Below are 24917 nucleotides of genomic sequence, written 5' to 3' on the forward strand. Positions count from 1 at the left end.
AAGTTCTATTGTCAATACACAATCCTTTGCACCAAATCACAATCATGAGAGATACAAATGACAGCTAAAACTATGGTGCTGGAACAATCACACACATTTGTGAATGCTGGAGAAATGGGCTTTCCCCCACATACACAACACACACAGTCCCTCATTTCCATCTCCCATATAGAGCACAGAGTCCTTCACCCTCACATCTATTAGATGGCTGTTCAAGATCTAGTTCAAGTTTCCCGAACAAACTCATCTGAGAACAAGATAACTGAGTTCTCAACATCTGAAAATTTTACTCTTGTCGAGGCTGACAAACTCAAACAGGCAGAAGTCTCTGTAGCTTATCAGCTGGACTCCCAGCCAGGAACACAAACACTTGCAGAAGCTCATGCAAAGACTAGCTGTTCAAACAACTGAACTGAAAATACAGGCCAGAAATCTCTGTTGCAAAAGAATCAGCAAGGGGACACCTTCCAAACAGAACACAACCTTCTGCTGAGAAACACAAATTAAGATCATGAAAACAGAATTTTAATTACACCAGTCTGAACTGGGAGTGCAGCTAGCTGTTCATCACACCTCCTGAAATGGCTGATCATCTACTTTCTTAGGGAAGCTGAATTTCTCAGCATTAGCTCTTCTCACACACAACTTCATCAATGTCAGTTCTATGTATGTACCTACAAAAAAGGCATGCTTGTTGTATCTGACAGATAAAAGACTTTCCTGTTCAGTTAGCTGCGTTTTCCCAGAGAACTAGACAGGTTGCTTCTTTGGCAATCTGCAATTTTTCACTGGGCAGTACTTCAGAATGGTGGTCCTAATCTGTGACATTCATTCTGAAAAAGGACATTTAGTGTTCATGTCACAGTAAATGAGCAAGAGCTATCACACATCAACGTTTAAATTATCTATCGGGAATAGAAGTGCCTGAAAAGGAAATATTGCATCCCTAGCAAAACAAACCAATGAACCACCCACATGAACCGGCACAGTGCAAATGAAACAGTGGTCTATAGTTATCCAGTCACCTAACCACAGTAAGGAAATATTGTTTCCTCCGAGGAATTATTTCTCAAGGTCTCTGTTTAAGCACTTCATACTTCCATAATTCTGTCATAAGTACTTGGCAGAAGCTGTAATACAAACATAACGAATGGCAACCTTTACCAGACTACAAACTATAGTCTCTGAAACTTGGGCCTCCAGAGACATCTATTTTATGTAGCAGTTGCGTATGTGTAGAGATGTATCCAAGTAGAGCTGGAAGCTACACTTGCCAGAAGTACGGTAGCTGCTGCCTAATTCTAGGCATCACTGCTATTTGACCACATTTCAGGGGATATTGTGACAAGGTATAAAAATTTCAGGCACATTTCACAATGCCCAGAGAGTTTCCTGGAAGACCTGTTACCCTTTTCTTCAGTAGTATGTCCAAAGCGTTGTCTTGCCTGACTTGATGCATGAGGTATTCGGGGGATAATTTCTGACCGGTATTTTAAAGCTGATGAAACCTGACCTACTAATGTTCTACATTTTAAAAGATACTTGGAATGACCAAAGATACATTTATATTATACTTTGAGAAAGCTTCATTTATTGCCAACAAAACCATATAGAAGGACTGCAGAAACAGTTCCAGTAGCAGCAATTTTTTGCAACACTGCCGTGGAAGTAAATTAGAACCTGTTACCAAAAAACCCACTTCAATTACATGGGGACTAGGTCAAAGGGTGCAGTTTGTATTCCTAGCTGAGCTTCCAAAGCTTTCTTCTTGCTCATGCTTCTGTTGTGCATGACACAAGTATTTCTTTTATATCAACAGAGCCGCTATCCTCTTGTAGTCACTTAAGTGCAACTAATTAGAAATCTCGTACATTACAAATCAAAAATCATCTGTTTTACATCCTCTCTGTGCTATTTTGTAGAATCCACAGTACTGTACTGTAGGTCTGGAAAGTACTATGTGTCCCATTAAGAAAAACTCAATACAACCCATTTTTCACCACCCTCTGCAGAGCTCTTCCCTTCACATTCACATAAACTTTTGGTTTCCAGAGGGACCACATCTCTCATGGCATTCCTATTCAACACATGCAGCATAACAACATAAATACAATTTAGAGAGATGCTTGTGGACCATTACATTCAATGTAAAAGGATGTACCGTTGGCATTCTACCTTTTCATTTCTGTGATACGATATTATGCAAGAAGTAGATTTTCTTTCCACAAGCATTTATGCTCAGGCTTATTTTGCAACTTCCATTCAACATTCTGTAATACACATACAGCTATAAAATCTCCCACAAAGAAGGCAACTCGTCTGATATCACTTAGAAGCTGAGAAGCAAATTTCATTTTACTTATTTTTTTTAGCTAATTTTGAAAATGAAACCTGACAATTCAAATCCTCCTAAGTGTTGAAATGAAATGTTGTTTTAGTCATTCTCTCAATTATGTTCTGTCAACACAACAAGAAAGAGCTCCCACAAAAATCTTTCAATTTTAGCCTATCATAAACCTCGTGAACCACAGACGCATGGAGTTATGAGAACTGAAGAATGAGGAAAAAATTACATTTTTTCTTAAATATGTTATAATCCAACTTTCCAGTACAGTTGTCATTTGTCCCTGAAAACACACAGCATAATAGTTGCATGTTAAAAAAGGGCTTGGGAAGATCCTTGAAAAGTATTCTAGCTAGTTTCCAGAACAGGACTAAACCTGCCCAAAACCCAAGCATAAAGAAATTGGAGTACAAATTTTTTATCAACTTACTCATATAAATGAATGGGTGAAAAGGGGTGCCTTAAAACATCACCAAACCACTTTAGTACAGTAAATACCAAATGAGATTAAAATTTTACATATAAAGGACTAGACTTGCTTCCTTTTAGAAGTCTTCACATGCTTACTTTATTAAAGCTCACAACTGCAAATAAATTCCATATACTCAAGTGTATATGAGTACACGTTAAATGAAAACTCTTCTATCAGGTGTATTTATTAAAAATATAATATCTACAAAATGAAAATAAATATATTTAGAAGGCTAGTGCTTTTTATTCTGGAAGCAAAAATACGAAGCACATGACGGTTAAATTCCCACATTAGGGAAGGTCAAATTTTAGTCACATTCTGTGGTCTTGAGCCTTCTGGAAACAACTGTAGATCTAAAGAAAAAGACAAAGTTGGAAAATGGCATAAATATGATGGGTAAATTTAAGCCCCACTCCTGTACCAAGTTCTACTTTATAAGTATCCTTAAAATCACACAAAGCCTCAACAAAGAGTTACGTGATTCTACATGCAAGTGAAAACATGAGCAAGTCAGTCTCAAAACAGCAGCAAGAATACTGCAGAGAAAATATTATACAAAGTACTTTGTGGCTAGTACTATTTCTGGCCTTAATTTATGTGTTAACTTACACACAGAACTGTTGTGCCACCTTAAAATGAAGGCTTTAAATTAGAATATACAGTTGGGGGGGGGGGGGGGGGGGGGCAAGACAAGGGTATTCTAATTTCAGAAACAAAAAAATGCAAAGCCAACTGGATTGATCAGAGTCACCAAAGAAAGAAGCTACTCTCCAAGAAGGCCAGGATAAGGGCCTCTTCTTAGAGGATCAGATCAGTTAGGCCACTTACTTATACAAGCTGCACAAGACTGAAAAATGGTAGGCTGGACTTGTGAATGATAAAAAAGAACTAAGGACATGGATATAGTGAAGAGCAAAACAAAACATAAATATACCATCATTTCCTGCAGGTAGTGACAAAATTTTGAGTTGATAGAGATGAACAAGTAGTAGAGAATTTCTTTTCCAGTGTAGATCATACTCACCAGTTGGGTATGGTGAGTATGACATGGCAGAAGAGAAGCCATACAGAGGAGAAGTTTAAGGACAGAAACAGGTTCTAGTCAGTAGATTTTGACAAAAGACTGAAACAGTTATATACTCATCATTACGGATTGACTGAATCTGAAAGAGAAAAATCTGTAGTAGAAGCAAATAAGGTATCCTGAGAATTTCTTGATTCTGCTTGAAACACAAAACCTTAATGTGAGCATCTGCCATACAGCTGGTGCTTTAAAACAGACGTAGGTAAAATCAGAGTGGACATAAAACTAGCTTACATTTTCTGAAACCAAATCCAACTCGAATTACTGGCAAATAATGCAGACACCACACATATTCTAGTAACACGAATATCAGTGTTTCAAAACCACCCTCCAGAATGTGTTCACACAGAAAAAAATCTACATGTAAATGTAACTAATGCTAGGAAGACCTAATACACTATGTAATATGGTCCAGTGCAGAAATCTACACACAAATGGCATACACACCAATAATCACCTACTTAGGAAAAACCACATCTAGGGATCATATTCCTACCCTTCTTGTAATGAGGTGGGTATGAGCCACTGCATAAGATGGAGAGATGGTTAATGTATTTTGAAACCTGAAAACCAGAACGAAGCACCTCAGATTTACTAGAACACATAAAACTGAAAACACAGACTAGGCAAATACTTCTGCCTTACAGCTCGTTCCCTTGATGATATTAATATCACACAATAAAAAAAGACCTTTAGAAATACTGAAGTACATGACAGATTGAAAACAAAATAATCAAAGGTTGTGACTTTTTTTTTTTTTTTTTAAATTAAAGTACAGTTTATAATACACAACCTTCACAATTTAGCTTTTTAAACTGTTACATGGTTGAAGCTTGTAAGACATTCACAACATGATTTTTTGGAATTTGGTGTTTAATGATTCTGTTCAGTTTACTGAAGAGCAGTTCATTTCTGTCACCGTGTTGTACTGGATGTGACTGCCAGCTGACTTCACAGCACCAGCTAGAATGGGCAAGCAGTCCCTGCTGGCTAGCCTGAAAAGCTGCCTGGCATCTCTTCTGTCAAGAGTAGAGTAGGGTGTCTGGAGCACTGTCGTAAAAAAACAAAAAAACCCAAAAAAAACCCAAAACCCCCAACAAAAATCAACCCCAGCTTTCTCTTCAACCAAATTCACATGTGAAGTCTCCTGTGCCAGCGTCCATTAGATTGTAACACAAACATATGCATAAAATGTTAATCTGAATGATCCACAGTATAAGGAAAAGTGAAAAAGAAATCATAGCATAGCTTGACTCTTGGTGTTACTTTTTATATTTTATTCATCTCTGATCTAGTACATTATAATCTGAATTTAGCTTAGGCTCTCCTTGTATAGTTACCATCACTGTAAAAAAAATTTCGCTATTTCCAAGAAGATTTTGATAGGTACTAGATAAATGCAGTTGCAGATCTAGCCAAGCAATTAATAGAACCTGGTTCCAGATCCAGTAAATTTAAGCTTCATTTCTACATTTCTTGTTTTAACACCATCTAAAGCTTTTTAATAACTGAATAAAGTGTGTGTTTAAAGTACAGGAAGAATTCTGCTGAGGATTTTAATTAAAAAGCTATAACCCTCCATCACTAGAAAGCCTTCCTGACAGGAGGTAAAGAACAGTTAAATAAAAGGAAAATTTACATCCGAAATCTTGAAAAATCTAGGGTTACCACACTTCATGAGCCATGTCTAATTTGTATGTGGCACATCTGGTATAATAGATATGATATACAAGCAGGCAAATATTTGAAGTAATAAGTGTTTCCCAGTGTTAAAATAAACAGTACTTCAGACTTTTGCTCAGCAATTTTTCCTCAGTGGGAGAGGAAGCTGGGAAGGAAGGTTACTTATCTACTGTTACACTCTACCACTTATGAATTATCACTTACTCACTGGCATTTTTGGTTTCAAATCCAAGTAGAAAGCATTCCATTTCACTTGGTTCATGTACACAATATTTCACTGCTTAACTTGGCAAAACATCAAAGTAGAACATTTTCACCTGTCTTAACCTCTCCTGTTGGCACAGCAGTTTATTAAGCTAATGCCTTATAGCAAATTACCATTTTCCCTCTAAACCAATACAATTCTGTTGTCATGAACACCCTGTATTACAGCTTCAGCCAACTGAAGAGTATTTACTCCTTCACAGGTAAAGGGCTAAAGTTTCTATCCAGTTGTTCTTCAGTACTGGTCAAATAAAATTTCTCAATGACTAAATATTATCTGTTCTGATGACCACTAAATGCTGAAACCTCCAAAAAGTTTAATAGATGAAAAACAGGTTATCTGGTAGAATCCTAATGTTCCAATTATCTGCACTCCCCAAAACACCTACCATACTTTCTATGTCCACGCCCCGTTGAAATAAAACCCAGAAGAGTCTGGAACAGTAATATACCCTCAGCATGGAGCTAATGATGACCTGCAGACATTCTCCAAGAGTAAATTATGTTATAGCCAACAAGTAACTGGACCTGCTTATTGATCGGCCTGGACTTCATAAAAAATAAATCTTCAATTTTACTCCAAATTTACTTATTCTTCCCTCTTCCTTCTACCCTCCTCCCAAAAACCTGACTTTTATCTAAAATCTTTATATTGAGTAATGGTTTCTTGGCTCCCTTTACTAGCAGGTTTCCATAGAATTCTGGGTTGAATTTGCTGGTCAGTCTTGCAGAATACTATCAATTAGAATTAGGTATACAGTGTGTTACACCTATTCTTGCAGATGTCCCAGCAAGACATTTATGGCTACCTCTTTTTGTCTACTCTTATTCCTGCAGGGAAAAAAAAAAAATAAATAAAAAATTCTGCATCCCATAGCTGAAAACAGTTCAATTTCATGAGTTCATTCCTTCCTTTTTGTTTTACTTTTTTTGAATTATGTTGTTAGTGAAAGAGAAGGTGGAATTGTGCTGAATTTCATACTTGATACTACTCTTTAGTCATCCTGTGAAAACAGTCAGAAGTTTCAATCCATTCTCTAGCATAACAACGTCTTAACTGGTTTTAGGAAGAACAAGCAGATGAAAAATAACAGAAAAGGTAGCATGCAAATTCCTGATGACACACATCAGAAATATGTGTAATTTACACATTTCAAGTCAGCTGACACAGAAAAAGGGAAGGGGAGATTTCAAGTATTACTCACTCTTTTCAAAGTATTTAATCATTACAACTTACTCATTTCCAAACCATGTTCAGAACTGCAGGATTTAAAGCAGACCGACGAAGAGTTTTAAGACAACAAAGCATAGGAAAAGCTAAATTCAATACAGTTTACCAAAACAATTTTTTTTCCAGCATATACCAAGTCAATATCTGAGTTCCTAATTGAAATAAGACTGATTTCTCCTAATTTATTTTTTAACTTATCAGCCAGCAACTATCAGAATTATTATAACATGAAATCACATTTGAAAAAAAAGACAGACATGAGGTCTGCCATTTCTATTTTAAATAATTGATACTAATTAATTAAATTAGAGTAACAGTGAGTTAACCATCTCAAACAAAATCAAACCAACAGTGAAAAAATAAGGAAATAAAAATTACTGATAACAGGACAATACTGGAAACATCTGAGAAAATTACTAGAAATAGAAATAAACATAATATAAGCAGAAATCTTTTTATTATCCCCAAAAGATAAACATGAATTTGCAATTCTTGACTATTACAGAGGTTAACAAATAGAATAAATTTGCCTAGAAGATTTTAATATGGTTTGTATACTTAAAGTTATAATTGCTTAGATAAGTTACTAGATCAAATTAAGACCATGTTTTAATACCATTTATGGTGGTGTGAAGGCCATGTTTGACTGTTGAGTAATTCCTCATCTTGCTCCATCAGAACGGTTAAAATACCCCTCAGGAACATGGTATGCAGTGAAATACCTATGACAACATACTCTATAATCAATTTCCAGCTCTGTGGCTACAGGACAAGGGTCTGGAAATCTGAGTTAATCAAAACAAACTTCAATTTCTAGGGACAAGATTAGCATAGTCAGTTAAATCTACTAGCAAAGATGATATTCTGTGCTTGACTGTAGTTTGCTAGGTTGAATGTTTCCATATAGTAGGCATTTCAACGAGCTACACCAAGAATCTTTAATTGACATTACTTCTTAGAAGCAAGAAGCCTCTTGGGATAAGGATTCTTTCCTGCTTGAGGCTTCACAGCACGCTGGCACTGTGACATGCAAGGGCATCTTCTGTCTGTCAGCACATTGTCAGTATTCTGATGGAGAAAACATGCCCCAGAAGAAGAAATCTCCACTTAGTTCCAAAGAAAGCCACATAAAAGTAACAACTGAATGGTAGCAGAATGCTGATGCTACAACAGAAACAAAACAACAGGCAAATAAGCTGGAGTTACAGCACTCTACTGACTTTCCAACACCTTCTCGTTAAAAATTCTGTGGTGCCTGCTACCACAAGAAATATCCAAGCCACTCACAGCTGCTTTTCAAAAACCTTGGCAAAAGGTGGTTATTTCACTTTTCTTTTTTCAAAAGGATTGATAAATTGTGATGGAAAATATTAAACATCTCACAAGCATCGATCCTTGCTAACCTGACATGGTCTACTAACTTAGAATTATTCTCTCTCTATCTATCAAATTCTACATGACATCAACTACCACACATTTTAAATGTACATTAAAGCAGGTGGCCACCAGCAATTTCTTTTATATTTCACATCTGGTACCATACTCCATATAAAGTATACATGTTAACTTTTGCTAATAAATCAAGACTTGAGTGAGAACTCTTTATCTAATTTCCAGTCTTGAATCTTAAAAGCTGTAAGATAATATTCTTTCTTTTTTTTTCTGCACCTGTGAACAGTATTTTAAACTATTTTCTTCTTTCAGAGAAGCCTGACAGATGGCTTATTGAGATCATATAAGCATTCTTCTGTATTACTTCATAAATGTATGATCTTGACAAAACTTCTGTTTCAGAAGCTAGTAGCACAAACAGAGCTTGGAGGAAAAAGGTTAAAAAAACCTGAAGAAAATAGATAGAAAAATGTTTCCTTCTTCTAGGAGAAGCATCTGAAGGATGAGCATCTGTATTCAACAAGGAAAGAAAATGGTTTTTGGTACAAGGTCACTACTTCATCAGAGACAATGCCAGTGATAAAGAGTTCTACAACAGCTTGTAAGCCTCTTTGATACCCCTGATACCTGCATTTACACCAGTATATCAAACAACTATTCCTTCTGAGGGCATCAAGTCCTGGTTTACTCCAGTGAAGAGTGAAATATTATTTTTAGCCGCTAAAGCATTATCTTTATGTTATTCCTTCAGTGTTCATAGATCTCAGTTTCACTGCAACAGTCATATTGTGCAATACACATCCTTAAAAGGAAGCTGGTTGAGTATCAACTAGTTTGCAAGACCAAATTAGTTTCTCCTTTAGATATATGAGAAAATCAAGACTTAGGTTTAAACAAAACAACTGATTATATGGGTGAAATATGTTAGCGGAAAGATGATGCAGCTGTATAAAAATATGTTGTTCTCTTTCACTAAGCCCACAGTCCATCTAGGTCTACCAATTAAGTTTTAGGGGCTTAGAAATAGCTGAATGAAGCTGCATTTTGAAACTTTAACTGCCTATCCAAGGATTTGAGTAGAGACAGTAAATTAACAGATGGAAGACATGTAGTCAGGTAGAATGAATTCTGAAGCTTTTCTAATGTCATGTAACATGCAGTTTAATTAATTACACAATATCCAAAAAGTACAATATAATATGCTGTAAGCCACATTTTAAAAAGCATGAAATGAAATAAATTTGTGGGATTCTGATTAGATATTAAAAAATTATGATGATGGTAGGAAAGATTAAAAGGATGACTAAGAACAAGAAAGCAAAGCAGGTCATCATAATTTGCAAATTCAGTTATGACTGTAATAAAAATTATTATTTAGCCTCAGCAAAATAAAATGCTTCCCTTTCTTCATACACCCCAATTTTCAAACAGAAAAAAGTAAAAAATGGAATCACTACATGCTTAAGTGGAGTTGTTACCAGTCTTTATGACTTCGTAAGCCATCAAACCCAAACACTATGTTAATTATTTTTCAGTAGATAATTTGCCATTTAAACAAGGGAGTATTTATTGGGCTTTTGATCGGTAATTAGTTTGCTAAGCACTCTGACAACATGTAGATTTTTCCCCAATTAACACTGCAATCTTGCATCCCTCTTTTTTACCTTTAGAGTATTTGCTAAAAAAATATTCAGTAAATACAGATACAATTTGTTTCCCCCAAATGCCATATTTTTACTTCCTCTTTCCTGTGTCTCAGCCTCCATTTCCCTACTTTCTTTTTCCTCTTGTTTTCTCTTCAGTATGCCTCTTCATTTTCCTCTGTGAATGGACAGACGGACAATCCATTCAAACACAGATCAAATGAAAAATGTCTATAGGACAGTTTATAGTTGTGTTCTGCAACTGCTTAATGTAATATGCCATAAAAGCTTTGTGTTTGCAAAGAATCCTTTAAAATGCTTTTGGGTTTTTTTATGTAAGATAGTATCATCAGTAAAAACAGTGTCGGTTCAAGCTTACGAAAAACATTTGGAAGTTCATCCACATTTAACAGTTAAATAACATGAACAATGCCAGTAAATTCTTTTGAAAGCAACATGAGGTACAGAATTTTACAGCAATCCTGGGGATCACAAAACTGCAGTGGGGGAACCTCAGGGTTTTTTGGGGTTTGTTTTTGGGTTTGGGTTTGTTGGTTGTTTTTTTTTTTTTAACACACCATTCTACAGGCCATGACATTTTAGGCTAAATGATATGAGGTGTGATAAATGCAAGCCTTCGTTTGAATACAAACAGATTCTTAAAATATTTTAACTAGGAGTATAAGTGAAAATAAATTAGGCCAGTGGGATTTAGGTAAAGAATTCAGATTCTGTGGGATTTTCTTAGTTTACTGCTGAAGTTAGAAATTACACAAGCTGTGAAAGTTCTTTGGCTCTGGAAACAATCAGGCAATTATTCTGAAATTAAATCACTATCTTCTGACTGGCAGTATAAGAACAAACAAAAATCAATGTATGTATTCTTAACACCATCGGAACAGGTGCTGTCTAAACTTCCCTTAAAGAGACATGCTGTAAGTTTCTTAGCTCCTATCTTAACTCTCATACTGTTGTAAATCCAACCTCTTCTTTTTTTCTAAGAAGGGCAAAGAGAGCAAGATGTGCAAAATTAAAAGTGAAAGCCATGATCTAACTTCGAGTTTCTAAGAAATCTGATTATACTCTTCTCCCTGTGTATTCAGAATGAGAAACTGGCATGTCCAGAGAACAATTCAGATTTTATGAGACTGCACTTAGTTGTAGTTCAGTGTTCAGATCTTTACTGTAGTTTCAAATAAAAGTAGCTAAAGTCAAAATCTAGCACACAGCATGTTTTTCTCTATGGCTGACAACAGTGATTCTTCCCATCACCTTCCTAAAATGATCAGACAAAAATTACTCTGTAGATGTAATTCCAAGGCTGAGGTAGGCCCTACGCAGCGTCACCAAAAGCAAGTGTAATGGCCAGAGGAGCTGCCAAAGCAATACATACTGGGCTCCATTTCTTCTCCAAAATTCCCATTTTCTGAAAAAATAGCGAGTTTGCCTGGAACTTGCACGTGCTGAATATCTCCAGCACATCTCCCTCATAGGTCAAGTGTAAGAAACATGTACAGCGCCCAGCCAAGTGAATTCTTTACTAGTTCCTAAACCGGGGTTTCCTCAGCCACATATCTGGGCAATTCATTAATCAAACACATTATCAAGTCACTTATATACCTAACTGTTATTCTGTTTTATTTGAACACAACATCTTCAATTTATTCTTTTATTAGGATGATAACAATAACAATTACAATTAAAAGGTATGGTGGAGAAATGCAGATCCATGACTTGTCCAAGCCCCGAGCTACTCAGTGAGGTTAATTAGGGAGGCAGGGAGGTTGTTTCATCTGACCACATTATCCACATACCTAGTTTTGCTATGCCTTACCCTTCCCTTTTTACGTCAATGGGTCATGTCCTACACCCACTCATGCCTGTCTTTGAGCTTTTTAATTTATTAAAGCACATGACTTCATTAGAGACTATATTCTGACCTGAGTTTGGAAGGGTGGAAATAAAGTGACAGCTTTCCCAGCACACAGAAAGCTATTTGATGAATACAAGGATAGCTCTACCTGATACATGTTTGCACTGACACTACAGAACTGACTTAACAATATGCTACAAAATGATGACTAGAAAAAGCATGAAAATCTCCTTCTGAATGAGGTGCAAACATTAATCTGTAAGTGCTTCTGGGTAGTTTCACCTTAAGCAAGATTTCTTTTTACTAAATAAAAGTTAAAATTCAAAGGCAGAATTGACAGTCACGGAGTTAGAAAATGAATAGCAATAATACACATGTAATGTTGTAATTAATATTATAAATATATATAACAATATATTATATATTATTATGATATATTGTATTCTATTACATATATTATGTTATATACTTTAAGTTAATCCTCTTCAAAAAAAATGATTTATAACTTCAACATTCCATTTTTTCATCTTAATATGAAAAGTCTGTTTAAAACGTGTGCATGAAAACAGCACTGTGTAAAACAAAACAGAAAAATGTTACTGAAACCCTTCCATTTCCATTCTCTAGCTCTCATTTTAACTGTGCAGTCTTACAGGGTTTCCTCTCATATTTAACAAATGATGAGGGCTCCAAGGCTACGTATGTAGTCATACAACAATGCGAATTGTTCAGGAACTTCCAGCAGCAGAGTAATACAATATACTGTAAGAGTTCAACGTGGGTTAATTGCTCTGCAAAACGGGTATCTTTTTTTTATGACTCAATCCCCTTTGGGAACACCAAACCTCCTCCTGCACTGACTGAAACTGCAAGCGGGGGGCCCGCTTCATTAACAGGAAGAAAATCTACTAATTTTACATAACAAAAAAATAAAGAGAAACATATTTTGCCTTCAACTCCATGAAAAATCAGACACACAAGGTGCGTGACACGAAAATAGGGACCTAATTGTTTAGCGCCCTCAAGAACTGTTCACAACAGGTGGAAAGAAAGGCACGGAAAATTGACGCAAAGGAGATGACAAATCCTAATACAGAAATCTTTCAGCAAGCATGTAATGAAAAATGGTATTGCAGAGAAGAGTCTGGGAATGGCACAGAACCAAATCAGTGCCAAAAACTTCCGAATTCCTCCCTTTCTACAGGCAAGGAAGGGAACAGACTCTTGGCTATATTACAAAAATTCCTGCATGATCTTTGTTATCAGGCTGAAGGACAGATTTCTCTAACACTGGATGATGCAAAACACTACCAATAAGTGAATGGAATAATGAAGTATGAAATATACATTTAAAAATATTTTTTTTAGCAAAAATTACTGTTGAAATTAATTTGATTTAAGGGAAACAAACATATTCTCTAAGTTGAGCTAACCTTTATCACCAAAGGAAGGCACAAAATAATCGAATATAAAAAAAACGCTTAAGGAAAGCAAGCATGGAAGCAGCTATTCCAATGCACTAACTTTCTTCTTTTGAGAATAAAAAGCTTTCAAACCCTATAAATAAAAAAAAGGAAGTTTAAAAGATAGTAACCCCAATAATGTAAAGAGCAAAGGAAGATGATATTATTTCAAGGCTAAGTTAAATGGGGGTGATGTAGATTAAAAGCATAAAATTCCTTAAAAATCAGGTCTATCACCACTTGTATCTAACTTTATTTTTTAGGTCAGACCTTCATCAAGCAAAGCATTCCTATGTCACTCTACATTTTAATAAACAAAACTAAAGGACTTAAGCTTTTAAAAGCAGTATGAACTATCGTGAGAGCTCTCTGCACAAAGAAGTATCTAAACTGATAAAATACTTTTGGTCATGTAACTGTAGAAAATATTATGTATAAAATGCATACACCATTTAAATGTAACTGACCACTTTGTCAGCACACATTTTTTAAATATTCAAGAGCAATGCCTACTTCCTGAAAAGCATCCTTCCTGCCCACCACTCCACCTCTCCAGCACGCATTCTTGAGGAAGAAGGGTGTAGGGGGTTAATTTTTACAAACTTAATGTCGGTGATAAAACATTTATTTATAGCAGACTATTAACATACTAGGATAGTCTCACTATGCTAAAAGACAAAGATTACTCTCGGAAGATTTTGTACTCCAACAACCCATACATCTTCAAGAGGGGAAACCACAAGGTCAGTGACGCAGCTTGCGGCTGGTTTTGACTATTACAGCAAAATGGCTTCCTCCACCCACCTGAGCCTAGATTATGAGACACAGCTAGCTAAAATAGTATTAAAAGCAGTAAACAATTTTAACAGCTTTTAAGAAAATATCAAGTTGAACCAACAGTTGTAAGAAGAGTAATTCTGGCTTTGTAATTACAGTCCTAGTAGAATTCTGAGGCAAGTATCTGAGATGGGAGGCTTTAAACAGGTACACATGATGATGGAATGAAAACAAGCACTCTGACTGTATGACATATTTTGCAAAGGCTACGTCAATGCCAAGTTTCTATCTTCAAATGACATTTCAACCCACTCCCCACAACTTATTTGATTTTAATAAATGTGGTTTAAACAGAGAATAAGGGAGATCACTGAGGTGCGCGGAATGACTAAACACCGGGCCACTGTGTTTACGTAGAGTAAAACATCACAAGGTTTTGGAAAAAAAAAATAAAAAAAAAAATCACTAAGTACAAAATACTGTTTGTCAATCTCAACTTGTTTGCTTGTGCCTCTGAAGTGCCATTCCAAGCTCCTTCAACTGTATGAAGCTACTCTTCGCTAACTCATACCTTCATTAGCACTAAAATTCACCATTTTTGTGTCAGACTCTTTCTAACAGCGACACTTTGTGCTGCTTAAATATTGGGGAAAAGGGATCCACAATGGCATTTCATATAGAATATATCACATACTGGCTTAATCACATACAAATCAAAACTTCTGCCAACTAAAACATTGAAACAGGATATAAGGTGCCAGTGAAGAATAGAACTGAAATGTGTATCTAATTAATTTATTTTTTAATGAAATGCTTGTGAAACCATTCCAGCCAATTAGAGTGTGCTAGAAATATTTCTTTATCAATCTCAAGTCTTGTGAGTCTAGTAAGTATGTCTCTGCAATATAACATTCATATCACTATACCAGATGCATCCTCAGAAATAATGATTTCATCTTATATCATGCAATCCCAGGCACGGTCTGAGGAGAGGAGACAGAAAAAGAACAACTGTTTCTAGCAAGGATAATCTGTTCAGGTGGCATTAGGATACATCATCAAAATTTCTGAAATGAAACTTTCAGAAATAATTTCCTTTCAGACAAAAAACAAGTGAGCCTCTAATCTCTGGTAAGGATTTTAAATTTATCTTAAGAAGTAAAAATGGAAATGCTTTTAAAAATAGCCTCAAATGATTCCAATTAAAAGCTTTTAACACAAAACCATAAAAACAATATTGGTCATTTAAAACTATATGACATTTAAACAAATCTTTATTTTACAATTACATTAATGCCATTTAATTTTAGATACCTACGGGTGAATTCACACTTCCAATTTGTTACCTTAGGACACATAAATGTACACCAGTGATAATAGAGTGGGTATGCTAATATGCAAACCAGCAAGACCTGCCATCTGGAGAGCTAATGAACAATCAAGGGATCCCAAATTAAACTACAGAATTTTCCCTTAGAATCTTTAGGACAACACTGTCAAGTTCAATCTATTCACTTAGCCTCCAGAATCAATTTTTCAAACTTTATGACATGTCTAATAGTTTCCACCTGTTTCTCTTGCTTGACTTTTGACTGGCACGTTACCAGCCAGGGTGGAAATGCAGACAAAGACCCCTATTAGGCTCCGGCTGTTTCTCTGCTGTGAGGTTGCTCAGCCATTAAATTAGTTCCAGCCCACTTTCTCCTTCCACTTCTTAATTTTTGGGGGGTATGAAGGTTTGGGGAAGTGGAAAGGAAGAGAGACAGAAGTTTGACATTCAGTTGGTGGGAAAAGTATAACAAAATCTGAAGTCATGAAAGTTAAATGCTGATTTATAATTTACTAACTAAATTTACAACTAATCACACTAGTTCAGTTCTTGAGGTGTCTGTATCATATTTTCAATCATCACAAACAGCAAAATTTGAAAGACCCTAAGAGAGTCTGTCATGTAACAAGTGCTTATTCCAATATATGGTTACATAAACACGGTATTGCATTTTTTTTTCTGGGAATCATGAATGATTAGTAAGTGCATGTTTTTTGTTCAAGCAAAGAAAATCTTTTTTCCTGAGATATGCTTTCCTTTCATTCAGAATTGGCAATTAGAAAAAAGTGTCATGCGCACATCTTAACAAATTCATATTGGTTCATTTGGAAGTACGTTAAAAACTTGACAACTTTTTTCTTCAATAATAATGACCAAATATGTATTTGTATCACTTTCTAGTGATTTATGAAATGCTGTCATCTGTGAAGTTTCAAGGTACTTTGCTGAATTTCAAATCACATGGACTACATTATTCTACTATCCATGACAACAAAGTATTTACAGTAACATCAACTATAATACTTAAGACAAATATTTTAACTTATTAAAACCAAGGTCACTCTGTAAGATAAATTTAATTGTTCAAATTATAATCTGACTAGGCTCATCTTCCCAGTATAAACTATTTAAGGTCAGGACCGCCAGTTTACATCTTCCATGAAAACCGACTACTCGAGCTGCATCATGATGGCAAAAATCTTGAAGACCTACATATATAAACATTTGGACTACTTAATGTGAAAAAGCAACCCGAGTGCTGACCACTCTGCTGGTACAGCTTTAAAGATAAGAGAGTAAAGGTTCCACAGTCACTGAAAAACCAAGACCACTTCTCTTAGCTCCCCTGCCTTTCTTGGTAATATAATCATATATAAATTGGCCAGACATGAATCCATTTAGCTTGTAATATCGAAGTAAATTCACACAAGTCTGAATTATATACTTCATCTTACTGAGATGTATGAATAATGTTACTGAGAACCACCAAAAACAACTGTCAGAGAAGAAAGGTCTCGACCTATTAAATTATCACTTTGTCCGTTTCTTCACAGTGCTTCTGCTTTCAATCCATCCGACTGAACATGCTGTGAATACTAAAAATTAAGTAGCAAATGGTAAAAATGCTTCTATAAAATAACTCTTTCCTTTGTGGCCTCTTATCAAACTAGCACGTCTGTCTATGTCCAAAAGCCACTGCAAAATCAGTTGCAGGATGAGGATGTAGATCCGGGAGAAGGGGAGAGGTAAAATTAGCAACATTTTTTTAATGTGTGTGCACTTGAGTATATATGCACACACAGAGAATAGTCTGGAATTAAAAGAAATTTGTATTTGATTCCAACTATCTCTAAATTGCAATATTTTTAGCACAAATTATCATTTATAAATTCTATCAGTGTCAGCTGTAAGACTACAAACTGATTTACTTTAGTACTGTTAGAATGCATCCTCATCTGCAGATTTTGCATGCATATATTCTAAAACAAATCATCTTTATTACTTGCAAGGCGGCATATTCTGTAACTCATATTGGTCCCACAGTTTAGGCTCTCTAGCTGAGAACCAAAGCTATTATTGCTGGCTAACTAATTAGTTACAATAACATTCAAGATGATTTAACTGATGATGTTGATTTAAAAAAAAAATCTGAAACAAAATTCCTTAGCTTATTTTCAAGAGTAATAGTAAAATTCATCTGCAATTTCTGCAGATATATTAACACTGATACTCAAAAGTAGCTGCCAAGAAAAGTTATAGCTGCAGGTAGAAATACACAGAGAATAATCTGTCCTGAAGAGCAACAACTTCCCAGAGACAGTTTTTTCCATTAGACTATTTCATGAAACATAACAGTATAGTCTTTGTACATAGACTCCAACCTAAGATTTAGTAACTGTGATTTTCATATCGCTTAATCCCATTCAAAACTCTAATAAGCTACCTTCTCAAAGGTATCCCACAACTCATTCACAAGGGTCATCTATATGATGATGAAAGAATGTCTAGCATAACCCTAATCAATGTTTAAAAATCCCCCAAACAAACCACTAAAGAGCATTTTTGTGAAATATTCAGTAAAAGAAGTGAGAGAAAACAGTAATGTTAAAATTAAGGCCACAATCTACTTGGTATCACTTTTGTCAAAGAACTAGCTTAGAAAATAACTTGTACTGGAAAATGCATATGATCTCTTAAATACCCATATTTAATACCTTAAATTGTCCTATGGCGACATTCATGCTTCGCAAGAGGAATAATGATCAAACTCTACTGCCAAGTAAAAAGCTGTCACGCTCATACTTTCTCACCCTTTATGGCTTAATATTTTAGAAATTATCAGTTAATATTCCATGAACACAAAGATCTCTATTTTGTGTCCTATCTACAAGATAATCAGTTGGGGGGTTTTGTTGTTTTGTTTTGTTTTTTTTTTTTTACTTTGGCTAGCTTGTAGGCAACAAATAAACCAAAGAGAAATAAGCTTCTTTCTGAATACTGTGTGTTACTATAATTGTGAATTCCAGATTAGAAAGCTTATTTTGTATGGTCTAGATCACTATCTTACCCATCTAGAAGATTCATTGTTGTTGTGGTAACTTCAGCAAAAAGAAGAATCTTTCCAAGCTTCTTTGACTGAAGATTCTGTTGATATGTCTTCAGGCTGAAATGTTCTGATGAGAAGCTTCCCATCTCAGTGATGACTGGCATGAGAGATGGAGTTATCTCCATTTTTGATTCAGAGGATGAAACAAATTTAAGAGACACCTTGCTGGATGCTCTTAATCCTTCAGCATCTACATTTCCCTCGAGCCATTTCAGAAAAGAAAGATGAATTTCCTGTGGGCAAAGGAAATAACATAAGGCATAGAAATATGGACCATCACATGTAAAGACATACAAACATTCTTCCAAGAACATTTTTATTCAAGCAATCATCTTCTACTTCAAAATACGAAAATTAACTCAATTTCCTCTTCAAAGGTCAACTTCTGCTGCTTGATCTAATCCAACCCAACTATTTGGTTCTGTCTTCCTAGACTTGAGATTTAGCATCTTTGCAGATTAATTAGACTTAATCTTTCCCAGTAACAGCAGTTCTCCTAGATAACTGAAGCATGGAGTGCACACATTCATCTATATTAGGTAGGTTTTTCAACATGCTAAGTTTCTTTGCTGGAAGTTCTTCAGTTCATTGCCAAGGCTTGATCTGAAGGATAAAGCAACAGCTAACAAAAACATTTACTGATTTCTCAGCAGAATACTTGCTGAAAGGGCTCATACCTTCAGCTAAAGGAAGCTTTGCTACTATTACCTTAAAAATAGGCAAAAGTGGCTGTTAATTAGCTAGGTAAAAGAGAAGCATGTTACTCAAGAATGCACGTAACTAAGAAAATTCTACCAGTGTATAAAATGCAGTTGTATGCAGTCAATGGCACAGCTAGCACACATTTCTGTGCAAAATATTTCAATGTGAAATATACATGTACATACACATATAATTTTATATATCTACACATCAAAACTTTGATTTTTATCTTATTTATCTTAGGTTATTTAGAGATACTTAGAATACTTAGAAATTCCTAAAATTTTGAATGTGAAATGAAGAGATGAATTACTGGTATTATTACCTGTCTGGTTACACCCCTGATGCAACTGTTACACATTCACAGAACTCTTTCTGGAAATATCTAATTTTATTTTGAGATACTTGATACAAAACGTTTGCCATGTCTTTAGAAATCGTAAGTTAACAGCCCATGAACACAGATGCCAGGACTTCTTTTTGATACGTGTGTAGCTTAAATTCCGAAGAGCTCTCCTTCTAGAATCAACATGGTCTTTTATATGATGTATATGAAACCACAAAAAATTGTGGTTTCTATTCTACTGAAAATGATGTCCTAGCAATTCTTGCCCTCAAATTTTTAAAGAGAAAGATATTTGACATTCAAACTAAAAAAATCTTACCAAATATATGCCACCCCTTCCCTTGACTGCCATATCTGGAAACCAGAATATGAGTGTTCCCTGCATGAGTGCTTAAGACAAGACTAAGACCTCTTGCCCTTGAACAAAATATCTCTGAGCTCCAGCCCAACTCTTTAAAACCCACAAACCACAATTAAGAGCAAACTTCCATAAATAGTTATCTATCCAAGGAATTACAACCATTTTCCAAATCCCACTGTTGTATCTTAAGAAGGAATGAGAAAAGTGGTCCTGTTCCTAACACCTTTCTATAGATTTTCCATCCTCAGAAACCACACATTCTCAAGTTTCACATGGACACTGCTTCTTGTGTGACATTCTTTGTATGCTGAATGTCAGCAGACTTTCTAGTTTGCAGCCCTGTAGTACGGGTAGCAGACCATAACACCAAGAAAGGAATAGTCTCTTTCCAAATGCAATCAGCCACTAGCTTCTAAGCCCCAAGACAATCTAAGAGTGACTCAGTAGCTAAATTTTAGTTACAGAGAAATTACTTCTCATTTCTTGGTTTTCTAAAGCTCCATCTGAACTCTGTCCATCTAGCTTCTTAGATAAAATAGGCTTTAAATGTTTTTTCCTTTTTTTTTTTTTTTTTTTTTTGCATATGCATCATAAATGATGATGTGGCATTAAGGGTTTTATGAGCACTTCTTTGACTTGATCTGCATGAAGCACTTGTATTTTCACTTAATGTAATACCACAGCTTTGACAGACTGCTGCTAAATTCTTCACACACTATCCTACTTGTTTTACACACAGAGGAACTTATTAGTGGTACGTGATATTTAGAAAAAATATAGCTTTCATTCTTGTCAGGGAGTATATGGAAAAACTGTGCTTAATCAGAAAGTGCATTTTCCTATTGCTTTCCAAACACAGTAATTCACTTAGCATAATTGAGTGTGCAAGTCCTAGACACAAAAACATAACTTTAACTCACATAAGGATGCGTTTACAGACTTAGAGAAACAGAAATTAAGTTTAAAAATAAAGGTGCTTAAAGTATTATTACATTCTAAACAAACAATGAAAGTGCTTGATACTGTGTGTCAGAAAGTCTGGTGTACTTTTGCCACAGAAATAGCATATATTTATGTGTGATGTTACATTATTACAAATATGTCACACAGTTCCTACTATTTATCCTCTTGAGTATATACTTTCAGGTGATTTTCCCCCCATAGTTTGTAGGTTTACTTCTTGATTTAATTTTCTTGTTTCTAACACATACTGAACCATTTAAGAATTGTTACATGTCTATAATTATAAAGCTAATTTTTCCCATAATGTAGACATGTTTGAGCTGATTAAAAATATAAACATGAGTAATACATAATCAAGAATAGCATTTGATTTTTAAAAATCCCTTAAAAATACATTTTTAACATAGCAAAGTTTCATGTACTGTCCAAGTACATGCTTGAAAAATTAATTTTCACTGTAAGAACCTCCTTCACACAAAGTCAGAGAAACACGGATGCTGAACCAATGCATTTTGGTCCCCACAATTATACTGGCACACAGGGCATTTTTCTATAATAAAATAAACATATATAAAAAGTCATGGTTACTCTCTGCTTCAACTCCATTTAAAAGGAATATAATCGTGTCAGAACCTGAACTGTGCAATTTGTTCCTTAATTCAGGATTCAGCTTTGAATTCAAAAAATCTATTGCCAGCCGCATCTGCCGTTCTGCAGCAACCTCTGGTGGCCATTTAAATGAAAAAGTTGGTTCAGGAACTGTCTAGCCTTCCACACCTCTGGGACCAGACCAGGTGTGTCAAGCAAGGCACCCAACACAAAGAGAATATCCAAACTCTCGGCCACTGCCTACCCTAACCATTATCAGAACACTAAACCATGCAGGTACAAACTTTAAATGAGTACGCAATGAGAAAAGCCATAACTGTTACACATTCAGGCACCGACAACAATATGTGCAGCTACTTACACATACAGTCATACTAAAATCTGTATTTTGTATATTATCAGTAACATTGTAAGTACAGTAACTACACTTGGTTTAGGGTGGCACAAAAATATTCTGAAGTTGTTACTCGTCATTACTGCACCAGTTTTGGATAGAAGAACTGAAGTCAAGGCAAATTTAATTTCCTGTAAAACTGTTCTATATGTATATTCTCTAAAGCAAAGGTATTGCCTTCTTTCTTAAAGTAAGAATGAAATTTGACGTGCCAGCTGAACAACTCGGTGACAAGAGAGATAATCAGCTTTTCACAGTTAAAATAATCAACTACAAGTTTAATATTTATAACAAGAAAAATTTTCTACCCATATTTTAAATGGTAAAAGCACTACATTTTTTCAGTGTATTGTAAAAAACAATCACCAAAAGCAGAAAAGCACTATACTGACAGGAACTACCCACCACTTCTCACTAACAAATCCTCCCACAGCACTCCAAAGCACAACTTAAATCCTCCTAGACAGAAGCATGGAGAGATACAGAATTTCAAAGCATTGACAGCCTCACTGATCTGGTACCCAGGGACAAACAGATCAACCAGCAGAATTTTGACTGTCAGACTGAAAGTGTCACTGAACAAGAAGTTGTTCTGAGTGGGTTGGGATATACAGTGGATGTTAATTCACAAAATTCATAGAAATAGAGTTAAGCAACTGCATACTACATACCCTCAGCTCCTCCACTCATCAGCACAAAGGTTTATTTAGGGGCCACTGTATCAAAGACTGCAAATACTGCAAGTTGTTGAACTGAAGTTTACATGGTAATTGTAACGTAAAGGAAGAGTAAAGGCTGTATTTTGCTTATGATTTAACATCTGCTTTCTATGATTTTAAGAGTTTGGTCAGGTGTGTGAAGAAACTACTATGTAACAGAAGTTTTCTTTTGCTGTTTAAATTTCTTTTTATTTTCATAATCATTAGTTTCAGATTTTCCTAATGCTTATTTAGTGGTTGAGATTGGAAAAAAAAAAAAAAAAAAAAAGAGAAAAATGGGAGACGTAGGAGACAAAAACCAGCTACATATGGACCCTTCTCTGTTGTAGTATAAAATAACAGAAAATTACAGCTCCTGATGGAGAAGATTTTATTTGCACCTGGGCTCTATGAACCAATGAGACTTACACACAAAGCACATAAACTTTCACTTACAATGATTCAAAATAATCCCAAATCCAAGACTTTATTCTTACATTGTATTTATATATATAATTCTGATGTATTTTCTTATTTTCATATGTATGTTCATATACACTCACATATATATGGAAGTATCTCTCTCACTGGGCATATCTGGGAGCTGCTCTTTTCTACCAAGCTCTGACGATAGGTCTTAAACCTATCAATGGAATTCTTTGTTAAGACAAAATTCAGTCACAGCCTAAATTCATTTGGTTTCTATTAAAAACATCGAGATGAAACTAAACGAAAGTTAAAATATAATGACATAAACCAAACAAACATTATACATCAGTCAGCTCTCTCCTTTCTCAGAAGGAAAAATGAGATAATTTTAACTACTGATGCTCTACCTGATGACTCAATATGTGACTGTAATATAATACTCTATTTTAGGTGTTGCTTGTTGAGTAAGTGAGGCCAGGTATTCTCTTTCTGGATACATAGCTGGAACATGATTTAACAGTTTTTCTCCTTCCTTTGCATAAAATGTAATAATTTCCTATGAACTACCTCTATTTTTGCTTTACTGTACTATAAAAAAGTTTGCAGTTGATGCATCGATTCATATATTATCAGTTGATGTACTGATTAGATCACATACATATATATGTTTATTAACTGCAAACAAGTGAAGATTACACAGGCATAAAGTACTTTTAGAGGAGCAGATGAATAGCCCATTTGGAGCATAACCACATTTATAGACATCATGCCTTCAATATGGCCAACCTGCTTTTTTTTTTTCTGAATTTACTTTTTTCAAATGAGTGTTATTCAGTTCAGGTATGATCTCAAATGTATTTATTTCATATGAATTCTATAATAGCACTAATAGAAAAATAACATTTTAATAAAGAGTGCATGGCATGTGGAATCAGATTTCAACCTTTGAATATAAAAATACACACACAAAAATATATCCTCCTTGTATTACACAGCTTTGCTCAACAGCCGTACAAGTTTAAAGGTGTTAAATTAGCCACTGGAGAGCTTCCATAGCATCTCTTGAATCCAACAGAAACAAACTGAAGTCCAACATGGTAGTAAGCAGTAGGCTGGTGCCAGCAAAAAAACATATCTATAGTGGCAACTCCAGCCCTGAATGCTAGTGACTTAGGAGGCCAGCAGCAGAAGTCAGCTATTAGCACAAGAGGGCAAGGTTTTGGCAGACATTTCTGACTAATGAGGCACACAAAATGCTTTTCTGATGCTGCCTGTGTTTTTACTTCCTGTAATAATGCCATACTTTGAGATCTGAAGTAATGACAGTTTCATAACACAACCATAGGCCCATTTTAAAAGCATGTTCCTACATAGTCAATATATAGAAAGGCTTAAAAGAAAAAAAAATTAAATGGCACCAAAACCTGTAAATATTCTGTAAATATACAGAAGATGCAAAAAAAAAGTGCAGTTATATACTATCCTTACTGCTTTCAAACCATAGCATGTACATATTACCTTTTACTGAGGCTTTGTAAAACATTTTATAAATACTAAATTTAGTACCACAATCATTCATATAAAGGTATTACTTTCTTGTACAAGGTGGGGAAACTCAGTACAATATCTTTCTTTTTAGGAAAAGATTGAAGAAAGGAAAAAGAACCACAAAGCTTGATAGATCAGATGAGGAAAGAAGATAATCTCTTAGCAATCACAGCCTTGACAGAGGAACTGAAGAGGATGAAGAATA

At 35.2% G+C, this 24917-nt stretch overlaps 1 protein-coding gene across 1 annotated transcript in view; it reads right to left on the bottom strand.

Annotated features, from left to right (window-relative positions):
• HLCS (holocarboxylase synthetase) overlaps window positions 1–24917 on the bottom strand; it is a 126051-nt gene that overhangs the window by 62642 nt on the left and 38492 nt on the right. The window contains exon 6 of the mRNA XM_074903644.1: window positions 18624–18895. Coding sequence (XP_074759745.1) covers window positions 18624–18895 — 272 coding nt within the window. The remainder of the gene's footprint in view (window positions 1–18623; window positions 18896–24917) is intronic.

This window comes from Athene noctua, chromosome 1 (genome assembly GCF_965140245.1).
Source record: "Athene noctua chromosome 1, bAthNoc1.hap1.1, whole genome shotgun sequence".
NCBI classification, from domain to species: Eukaryota; Metazoa; Chordata; class Aves; order Strigiformes; family Strigidae; genus Athene; species Athene noctua.